The sequence below is a fragment of the Triturus cristatus genome, chromosome 4_2 (genome assembly GCF_964204655.1).
Source record: "Triturus cristatus chromosome 4_2, aTriCri1.1, whole genome shotgun sequence".
Taxonomy (NCBI): domain Eukaryota; kingdom Metazoa; phylum Chordata; class Amphibia; order Caudata; family Salamandridae; genus Triturus; species Triturus cristatus.
This window is the reverse complement of record NC_140586.1, coordinates 307,810,605-307,822,190: the sequence shown is the minus strand read 5'-3', so window position 1 is coordinate 307,822,190 and position 11,586 is coordinate 307,810,605. Positions and strand designations below refer to the sequence as shown.

At 42.3% G+C, this 11,586-nt stretch overlaps 1 protein-coding gene across 3 annotated transcripts in view; it reads right to left on the bottom strand.

The window, feature by feature from the left end:
* Window positions 1-645: 645 nt before the first annotated feature.
* FAM20B (FAM20B glycosaminoglycan xylosylkinase) overlaps window positions 646-11,586 on the bottom strand; it is a 180,831-nt gene continuing 169,890 nt past the window's right edge. For all 3 annotated transcript variants that reach the window (XM_085601634.1, XM_085601635.1, XM_085601633.1), the window contains 2 exons: window positions 7,185-7,244; window positions 646-2,322 (listed from right to left, as the gene is read on the bottom strand). In XM_085601634.1, coding sequence (XP_085457760.1) covers window positions 2,091-2,322; window positions 7,185-7,244 — 292 coding nt within the window. In that variant the 3' untranslated portion in view covers window positions 646-2,090. The remainder of the gene's footprint in view (window positions 2,323-7,184; window positions 7,245-11,586) is intronic.

Below are 11,586 nucleotides of genomic sequence, written 5' to 3'. Positions count from 1 at the left end.
GTAACAAATCACACAATGCAGCAATGTTCAATTATTCCCTTTTAAAAATGCAACCATATACATTATGCAATCATGCTATCAGAAGCCTAGTCTCCCTTAGGTGGATGTACTGTGGCTTCAGAGAAGGGGGGTGGGGGGGGGGGGTGGAGAGGTTGGGCAGAGATTTGAGATATAGAGCCCCCATTGTGAAACCTGCCACTGACAAAAGATGTTTTTTCACCGGGGGAAAAAAAAAACAGCACTGTTAAAAATTATGCTTCTCTTGGACAGTGCTTGACGGACGCCCTGAGATCAATTCAGCCCACACCCAAATTTGAAGGCCTCTGCTCTAGAACTTCACTGCTGAACATTGTGGGCCTGTACAATCAAGAGTGTGTGCCCAGCCTGTTTAAATAACCAGCTTTATAACTACTGCACATACGAGATAGTATATAGCATGGCATAAACACATATACAGAAGAAGGGGACATTATGCCTCTTTCTCTCTCTTCAGTCAAGGCCCATACCTCCGCCCGCTTAAAGGTAATATATAACTATCACACTGTGCATCTGTATATGTATGCATATGCCAACACCAGAAACCCATCTGTGGTGATACTCAAGACATGAAAAACAAACGGAACAGAAATGCAATTCTCAAACATGTCGGGCACAAAGAATTTTTTAACATTTGAAGCAATATTTCACTGATCCTGTAATACATAGAGTAATCCCTAAGAATGCGCAAAACTGTCTTGGTGTGTCTCACAGTTGTATCTCAGGACACAGCAGTAGCATAGCTTCCAACAGAAGAAACCCCATATTCGACTAAAATAAAAATAATTTAAAAAACCCTTCCTAAATAAATAGCTCCTGACTAGAAAAATAAAAATCTCCAAATAAATGAGAGAATCTAGTTAAATGGTGAGAGTCCGCTCCAGGGAGACTGAGGGAGGTTCTTGTCACTGGCCAGAACGTTCAGTGTTTGCAGACAATTTTCGAGTCCTCACCAAACATACCATCGTCAGAAAGGATGATATCAAAGCCATTTCAAGCAGCAACATCGGTCCATCCACATAAATGCCCTAATGACTCCTAAAGACCAACTTCCCTTGTGAAAGTCTTTGACAGTCCCCAAAAAAACCGTCATCTTAGATTAGGACAAAACTGATTAATAAAAAAAGAATCCACCCCTCTACATAAATGCCACAGTAAGCATGGTCAGGTTCTGGATATAGAAGTCCTTTTTGGAGTTACAACATTCTGGAGCGACACGCCCATCTCTGCCTGCTGCATTGACCACAAGGATAGACAGTCTTGTCCAGTAATAGTTCCTTTTCTGAGCAATGGTTTAGTTTTCTGTATAATAGTCATCTGATCTTCTTGTAACCCAGTTTACCCTTAGTCTTTTGCAAAAGATTCCCACCCTTTATCATAATCAAGAAAGTGTAGAGGATCTGCTTTCAACTCAATGAGCCAAAAAGGCAATTTGGCTGCATTGAATCCATTGTCTGAAGACACCATTTTCAGAAACATCAAGCAGCGGTGAAACAGTTTACACTGCAAGAGCAAATCTAGGCATCCTATGGGATGCTGGCAAATGTTTAGGGCTGCAGCGAGTGTCCAATAAGTGGATACCTAAAATTCTAATTTCCTTGTATTAAACGTACATCCATTCAGAAATATAAAACTTTGGACCGAACAGGTTTTAAAAAAAAAAACAAAAAAATACCCTACATACCCTATCTGCCTCATTTATCCATGACCCAGATTAGAAATAGAACAAGTGACTTAATTTTTGTTTTGGAGGCAAAGATGTGACATCACTTGCGCAGAAGAAAAAAATCACTTATCGCCAGCCATGAGGAAGAGGCCCCTGAAGATAACTTCGAAATATCCATAACGACTGGCATCCATGGCTAGATGCGCTGCTTAGCCCTTAGGGTCCAGAGTTCATGTGTAGAAGTCTAGATTTCCATAAAATCTTGTTAACCTTCCCAAAATGTTTTTGCTTTGTGAATCGCATTCAGTTTGTCATTGTTCTGGCTCAGTTCATCTACTGGGATTTTTAGTCCAGTACTTGGCGAGGAACCATGTCCTCCAGAAAGTTCTCACAGATGGGAGAGGGGCATTCTGTCCTCTACTAGCACCACTTCGGACCCCAATTGGTCGGTGCACTGCTTTACTGTAGCCAGGATGCCAAGCAGCCGCCGGTCCATTGCTTCCAGGTGAGAGTCCAAAAGCACAGGGGAGATGGGGTCATGGCCCATGGCTTTCTTCATGGCAGACCACAAGGAATTGGCCTTCAAGTGGTTTAAACGATTCCATGTAGAGACCCGGATGCTGCAAATAAAAAAAGAAGGAGACTTGTAAAAGTTAATGTCAGGAAGAATCATCGGAAACAAGCTGTAAAAATGCCAGGGTAAATGTATTGTGAAGGAGTGTAGGTACACATCTCAAAAGAGGTTAAAATCTATTGCCCTCTCCACCGTTGAAGTATGGTCTAGTGGAGCCCGTGAACACAGTGATCTGCATGCAGTCAATGATAATCCGAAAACCTCAACGCATAGAAGCCAATGGATCCCCCATAAACATTTGCTCAAGGTGCACAAACAAGTCAATGCATTCCCAAGGAACAAGAGTCAACATAACACAATGGAAATAGAAATTCAAATTTACTAAATTTTCCTTACTTACTTTAGGCACTAACTAGCCCTCCACTCATGTGCAGTAAACGGGAGCAGCTTGAGATTTTCTTGTCACAGGAGCACGACTGTAGCTCTGCAGCTATTGGAGATACCTCTAATACGTTATTTCGTTTTTGAAACACTGTTTCTGATGGATACTCAAACTATTTTGGGCATCTCCCCAGGCTTGTGACTGGATCCAGAAACTCTTGCAATGCCTCTTGCGTGACAACAAGTGGCTCCAATTACCTCTTTTACCACTCGTCCCACATCCGTATATAACAAGGAACCATATAAAGGATGCCATCCCTGTGTGGCGCCAATTCAATCATTACACTTTTTGCACCACAGAAAACAGAGCTAACAGAACTGATCTTTCACCAGCAGTGTACGACACCTAACTTGGGACCTTATTAATATTTGAAAGTCCTGATTGGGAGATGGGTGGGTGGTGAGGAATCTGCAGTTAGAGCATCCACTAGAAAAGCACATTACTGAAGGTAACTTATTGCTCTCACGGATACTTCCAATCACGAATACCAAGCCACTTCCAAAGAGGTGCATCTAGGGAGTGAACTTTATGCCAGGAAATCCTACAGGATTAAGCAGGCAAAATGACCTTTCCTGTGGATTTGTGCATCAATGTAGTAGTGTTTGGAGAAAGTATGGACAGACATCAACGCAGGAGCCTGGCTGATGGCCAAAGCTGGAATGTCCTGAACTAAAGCCGAACCTGAAGGCACTCTGGAGGATTATTCTTTTTGGGCAGGACATAACACTTTAATGCAGAGGACAATACGTGTGGACAAGATCAGTTTCTGGATTGTCTTTCCTTTTCTGTGCACCAGTAAATCAAACAAACAGCTGATCATCCGCCCAGTACGTCTTAACAATGTAGAAACTAAAGGCACACTGTATGAAATGGGTTAATTATTTGTAAACATAGATTTTCAGCTTGACATCCCTCTAGATTCACATCTCACATTATTTCCATCTAGAGGTTGGGAAACTGTGTAGGCTATTCTTTCCCTTTGTGGGCTTTGACAACAAGTGGAGCCAAAAGGACCTCCCTATGGCATCACAATTAGGCCTACAAAGCTCCTTCACAGTATGTGGACTTTGCGCCGAGTTCTAACTGTCAAATATAATTTCACTGCGCCTGATGTGCACCGCATCACAAATCAATGTGGCAGTCAGATGCTATGACAGAGAGGCAAAAATGGAGCAGAGTTACAATGGCCATGCCACGTAAAGAAAAAGCAAGCAGCGGCTCAGTTTGGGGGTGAAGGGGAGACCTACGGAGGTCGGTTGTTTGTGTAGAACACTGTTCATGTGTTACCTGTTTTTTTTTATTTTCAACCGTCTTCCTCCGTGTACCTGACTGAAAAGCCCTACAGGATAGAAACAGCCTTTTGGGTTTAATGGCCTCCTTCTGTAACCAGAGCCCCCTGACCTGTAGGGGGCACCTAATGCAATCATTCCCAACAACGTCATCACGGTTCTTACTGTCAGAGTGTGAATTGCAGTAAAGGAGAAACTTGTTCCTGTAGTATCCGAAAACTCCGCTCAGTGGGGAAAGGAATTGTATTGGGAGTATTTAACTCTGCACCCAGAAAAGTCGTCCTCCGAGATGGATGCATTGATTATTTCTTCATATTGATCATGATTTCCAGTGTAAGGCATAAATACCCTTGGCTATGCTCTTGGTACTATGTGCGCAAGTTTCCCTTTCTGAGCAGCTGCCTGGATGAGTACACATCATTCTTGTAGCATCTAATATGTGTTGCCACTACTGCCAAGAATTCTGTGAACAATCTTGGTGCCAATGTTCATCCTCCATCAATTAACAATATCAGGTCCTCTTTTGAGATCAGGAAGCCTGTTAAATACATCCCTTTGCTACTCTTTGAGTAGTTCCTCTAATGTTACAAATACAGCTCTTACATTTCTTGTGAGGCAATGTCTTTGTGAGCTTTATGGTATTCCGCTTTCTTTGAAAGTCTTTGTCAACATCTTTATACGATACCCATGAGTTATTAAATTGATTATCCTCTTCTCTGTGCTGATGTTCTGACATTTCTGCATAAACCACTCATCCCTTGAACTGGGGTGTTCTGATTGGAGAGGATCAGCATTAAGTTACTTTTTCCTAGACTTGGGACCTTATTAATGGATAGAGGCCAACCACAACGGGGAGGATGAGAGGGTCCATGAGGGATCTACGGTTACATAGAGGATCTACCAGAAAGAACGTCTAAGGTAAGCCAGTCATTCTTCCTGCAGAATTTTCACGTTTTGAATAGATACTACAGCAGAACCTATTTGGAGGCAGGTCTGTGGATGTACTCAGATCAGAAAGTCTGCAGGACTGGGCTGGCACAATGCTCCTCCCAGCAAACCTGACTGACCGAATAGTGCATCTCAGGGCTAAGCACACTGCAGCAGCAGATTACATTGAAGGACCCACATATGCTAACAGGCAGGAGTCACCAGCAGAGTGCATGATTTCTAGAGACCAAGCTCCTTCAGAACTATAAAGGCTGGCACAGAAACTCTCGCTTGAAATATGGGGTTCATTGACTGATTGCGCTGAACTCGCTGCTGGAGCAGGAAGGACTTCAGGGCAACTATGTCCAGGACAACCTCAATAAAGAGAATCCTTGGCACTGGTGACAGCTGAGATTTGGGATGGCTGATGGAAAACCCCAGGTTAGACAGTAATGACATTGTTGAAGTATAGGAATTAGTGTATCCTCATCCAGCAAAGATAAGGCACAACCACATGCAAGACCTACGTAAGGAAGAGAGTGGCCAATCTGACCAGTGCAGTACGTTGAACGCTGTTTGACCCTACCATAAAGCAATACATCCTGTGGGACAGCAGGGCTTGCATATGAATGTATGAGTCCTGATGCATCAGGGATACTATCCAGTTCATAGCACCCATGACCTGAAGAGTCTGAGCACGTGTCATTTTGAACCTCTCTTTTCTGAGGAAGGTTTTCAAGAGTCAGATGTATAGACTCATTTTTAATCCACCCACCCTTCTTGGGCACCAGAAACTACCAGGGCTAAAACCCCAGTGCTCTCTCTGCCTCTGGTAACGGTTAGATTGCTCCTTCAGCTACCACAATTATATCTACCTTTGATAGAATAGCGGTGTGCTTCACCACACCTTAAGAAAGGGAAGGGCATAACAAAGTTGTCTAATTAGGAAGGACCAATTGGTCCAATGTAATGGAATGCCAGTAAGGTAGGCAATATTGGATTCTTCTACCATCTTGTCTCAACATGAGAATGGTTGGTAACCAAAAGAGAAAGGTTAAACAGATGTGTCTGGCAAAGAAGACAAGGAGTGTTGCTGCCGTTAGCCTCGTTGTTTGAAACACCCTTTACACATGCCATCTCCAAAAAGTCTGCAAGGTTGCTGAAAAGATTGTAGCTGGCAAATGAAACATCCCTCTAGGGTTCTCTGAATGTCCAGTATTGCTGGTGGGCCTGATGAGCAAGGAAAAACAACTCCTGTTTACATTTCTCTAAGGCCGCATCAGCCTTTTCATTAAAGAATAGGCCAGTCTAGAATCTTCTTCACAGTGATAAGGTAATCATGTACTGTCTGAGCAAATGCATTATTAATTCCCTCTGGCAAAGCCAGCAATACCTTGCATATCATGTCCAAAAAGGCATGTGTGTAACAGCCTAAGGATCACATGCATTCAGAGGGCATATATGTTCAGAAGAAAATACGTTTTTGCCCATACCATGGTTTATCTTACTCGTGAAGGCCTGTACTCCAAACCATTTGGCTCAACTGGAGCGGTCATGAGACCTCACAGATGCTCTTGAAATGGGTTTGATAAAGCAGCCAGCACTGAGTCAGTCAGGGCAACCAAGGCTCATGTTGGGGGCCCAGGTTGCAAAATTTCAGTGAAGGGGTTGGCCTTACTCTCTTCTGTGGGGAGAAGCAATTCTGTTGCCTTGAAGATCACTACTACAAAGGAGGCGCTTTCCTATGCACATATTACAAGTGCCATTAATCTACAAAATAAACCTCAACGGAATTCAATGAAAAAATAAGAGAAGGTTGCCAGATTCTATAGTGGGTACTATCTTTACCATAGACATTAACCTCCAGGCACCATCAGGAATCTCCAGTTATCCAGAGGGCAATGGTCTTCGGCAAACCTCAGGTTTCCTTACCTGGGGTGCATCACTGTCAAGGGGCGGGCTTTGCTGACTCTGTGCTTGTTGATGCAGGTACAGCAGTCATACAGCTTAAGTTTCATCTGCTTATGTACGCATGGATGGAGGGAGGGAGATTTACTATCCTATTCTAGCATTATAACTAACTTAAAATGTATATTTTATTTGAGCAAAAAACATTTATTTTAATAGGAAAGCATGCCATTTTCTTTGCGCAGGGAGTGTGAGTCTTTATTCAAGATGATGTGTTGCCTATATTCCCACCAGTGTGGGACCTGCTAACTTTTATTGTGTTCTTCTGAACATCCTACTTACATGCAGCACTGATACAGTGGGGCAAGGATACTCCGTTCATCTACTGTAGGATTTCCAAAGCTGAAAAACAAAGAAATCTCAGTTACACAGACTGAACCAATTCATTAATGTGGCAGACTACTATTTACATAACCAGGAAAGTAGCATTGTATCTTAATATCTGCATACATTCTCAAGTTTAGGGATGCAGAAAAACATGCAGATCTGTATTAAAAAGACATTCCCTTTTGGTAATACCATCACCTCACACTCTCCTATAAACCTTTCTGACCCTCGATGGCTAAAACAGAATATGCTGAATGGGTATAAATATGCCCAAATACCCTTGAAGGCGCCACACTGTGCGTGAGTACAGAATAGGTCTCAAAACCCAAGCAGACATCAAACAAATGGAATAGCAGAAATCTGAGAAATCCTGTGCCTTCCCAGTGACCCCTTTGTAAAGATTCTACACTAGAGATGTGAAACTTAAATCCAGGCTAGTGCCATCTTAGATTTGCACATCCACATAAAATCTATTTACCGATAACAAATCTAAATGGAGATTATTTAAATAGTGAGGTGGTCAGCCGGAACTTTTAGAATGGTCAGACTTTGCAATGGAGATGCCCGCTATATACAATAACGGGGATGCTTAGTGCAATACAACCCTTTGATTGGAAACTCATATTTTATAATGCCTTCTTCTATTGCCAGTTCTACCCAATTACCTGAAATGAAGAACTTGAACCAAATGAGTTGTACAAAAAGGGAATTCCCTGTTGCCAAAATGAAGAGAGAGTGACATACATCCGACAAGAAATGAAAGTAATCAGTTACCTATAACACTCAGTTGTAGATTCCCAGTGCTGTCCACTCTCCTGCCATCTACTTTCCGGTGTGTAATGTTGCAAGATATTTTTTGGTTGAAGAATGCTTCTGGTTTAAAGTGTGCAGTGAGTGACTTGATCACATCCGTGAAATCCACAATACAGTAGGACAGACTTCCCTTAGAGAGTGTTTGTATTTTCACCCCGATCCCCACCAGGAAAACACTAAATTAATGAGTAACTCCTAATAGTATTGGTTCACGGGGGAAGTGGGGGGGTGGACCAACCCCTATGTTACACATACATATTTTCTCTTTTAGCATGTGTTGTTGCAGATCACAGGTTGTGCATAGAATTGCATGGTATTAAAAAGTGCCTTTAGATCTGTCTGCCCTAGTTGCTCTTCACTTTACGCTTATATATCAAGAAAATAGAACCCAGAAAATACGTGAATTGAGGGAAAGGTGGCTGCTTCACAAATATCAAACGTCATTATGAGTAGAGTGACCTTTTGGGATGCTAGGGAGTATGCATTTTGCCTTAGCATAACACGTGTATACATCTTACCATCCATCCAACAATTTCAGCCTTGGAATTGCCATTACCAAAATGGGGAAAGACAACGCAACATTTATTTGTTTGTTTTAAATGTTCTTTACCCAATAAATAAGAGGATTTTGTAGAACTAGTGAGTGGAAAGATAGCTCAGCAAGTGTTTGTGGCGTTAGGAAAAAATACAGTAGTTGGTTTATATGAAAAGGTGAAAAACTTTGGCAAGAAACGTTGATGCGCTTGTAAGACGATTCTGTCTCTATGCACCGGGAAAGATAGTTCTTCCACTGACAACGCTTATAACTCAGTTGCAATTAGATGTTCAGTGTTACAAAAAAAAACAGTCACTAAAAGGAAATTAAGTGGAGTGCAGTTCCTCAAACATTGGTCACATAATATCCGTAGTATTGGGATAGTAACATTGGTTTGAAATCCCCACTTACGCAAATATGTAACTATTGCTGCAAAATGAACTCTTACTGAGATGTACGCCAGACCCAACTTGTGGAGGTATCATAAGTACGGAGTAAAATCGCGAAGTGAGACTTGCAAAGTGTTTGTGATCTTGTAGAGTGATGTACAAAATGCTACCACAGTACAGGACAGTATTATGCAACAGTATGTCTGGAAAAAAGGTGGTGCAGTGCAGTGGAATAAGACAGGATGAAGCTCACTCGTAGGGCGGGCTGAAGCAACCACAAGAAGAACACTTTCGAGAGTCATGCGTGCAACAAGCAGCTGTGCATCAGCTCAAAGGGACAGCATATAAGGAAAGTCAGGACTAAATTGAGATACCACATGGCGTCACACAGGTTTTTAGAGTTAACATGTGACAAATCTTTTAAAACTCTTATCAGAACACGTGATTTAAACAAAGGCAGCTAGTCCGAAGAACAGAATAAGGCCGAAAAGGCCAGACAGACACCCTTTAATGATGCTCACTGCCAAGTCTTTGCTGGGCCAAGGGCAAAACAAAAATAAAACATCGGAAAGTTTAGTCTGCAAAGGGTCCGTGTTTCCAGTTCCACAACGGCTCAAATTAGCACTGCATGAATGGATTTTGAAGAGGGATGCCATGAAGGAAGAAGGACACCCACGACCTCCTGTTGTAGATCAAATGCAGTCAACTGCCAACACTCAGTCTCCACACATGGAAGTGCAGATTGTGGAGGCCTGGGTAGAGAACCCAGCCCAGCTACTGTGACAGAAGGTCCTCCCAGTGTGGTTGCCCGATCAAGGGGCTAAATACACATGATCAGAATATGCCAGTATCACACTCTCCTGACTCAATTTGGAGCTACCAGGAGGACGTGGGCCATGTAATTCATGATCCTCAGATGTCAAAGCAGGAGTGATAGCAGCAGAAAAGAATACAGGAGCACCTTCATCCAGTCTAGCCTGAATGGATCTCTTAGAGAACGCCTTTTTGGGAGCGCCAGCTTGCTAAATTTGCGACAGTGGTGAACAGAACTGACCAGAGTGTTCATCTTTGTTGGGAGATTCCCTACATCTTAATCAACAGGAGGACAAAAGTTCCTATGCCAGGGTGCAAAAAGTCACCCATGCATCAGGATGCAAAAAGTCACCCGTGCAGTGAAACGAAAAAAGAAGAAAAAGTGGAGAAGAGAAAAAAAAGGATAAGAAATTCTAGGTATAGAAGACCCATATGTGAGAGGGAAAGTCATTCTACATCCTCTGCTGCCCTCACACACCCCAAGGGGTGTCATGCTTCATCATCGGGCGTTTTCTCCTCGTAGGGTCGGCGCTGCAATTCCCTACGGGTCCCCCGGAGGGTCATTTTATTGGAGATCTTTTAGAGGATTGCCGGATGGTGCATGAGGGTGTATGGGGAGTGGGTCATAAAGAGGGTAATAAAAGTGTGTGCAAGTGTGGTAGAATGATGACATTTATTCAAGGGTAAACATGCAGCGATAAGATTTATTAGTATACTCTTTGCAGTCCAAAAAACTGCTAAAAAGTATTGACCCAAAAGGCCTACTTTGCCTGGTTGTCAATATTCAAGGCCACTTTGCCTGGTTGCCAATATTCAAGGCCAACATGTTTCGCGCCTCCGTCGCCCGTAGGTCGTTAGCGCTTCTTCAGGACCAACATGATAAAAAAGTGAAGTGCACATGAAAAAATGAGTGTAAATTGGAAATAAAGATAAAAATGACCCTCTTATCTCAGCCAGGGTGGGGCAGAAACCTGTATACCCTCATTGTAGTTACAGCTGCTAAATGGAAGCCGCTCCTGAATGGTACCTAGGAAAAGAACAAACATGATAGACCACAAGTAAGCATCAGTAACAACTTGATGCTTCACAGTGTGCCACTTCTGTGTGCACATCATTTCTTTCCTTTTTTATGTACTCGATGTTGGTTGAAGCAAAACAATCTAACAAGTGTAAAAAAAAAAAACTAAAAAAAAAACACCCCGGAAAAAACCACCCTGCCCGTAAATACACATAGTAGTAACGAATGTATCTACTGTGAGTAAAATCATCTGTAAAATATTATGTTTTTATTTTCCTTCGCTAATCATTTATTTTTCTTCTAAATATCGCACATCACAAGCACTGGTGACAGGATGCTTTTTACTTCTATCAAAGAATTATGCACACTACACTAAGGTATTTTTTGTGTGATTATGTAGCGATCAAATGCATCAATGTGCTAAAAGTAGCCCATGCTCAGAAGTGTTCATATAAATGAAAAATATTCAAGGAATCAAAAATGTTATAATCGTAATCTTATGGATTAGAATTTTCACACATGGATATTTAGCGTGTGTTTATTACAGTTGAGAATGATTTATAACAGGGGCTCCATTCTAGTGATAAACACATGTAACCCTGGTTACATTAACGAACAAGATGCAGGTGGTCTATAGGGCAAGACGTTTAGAGCCATTGTCACTGAGACCCAGGTCTGAGGCCGAACCATTGAAGTAACAGCCCAAATGCCCTGGACTTGTCGTGATGAAGGGTAGGCCGAAAATGCACCGTATCGCGAATAGCTATACTGAAAATAAACAACTTAGAA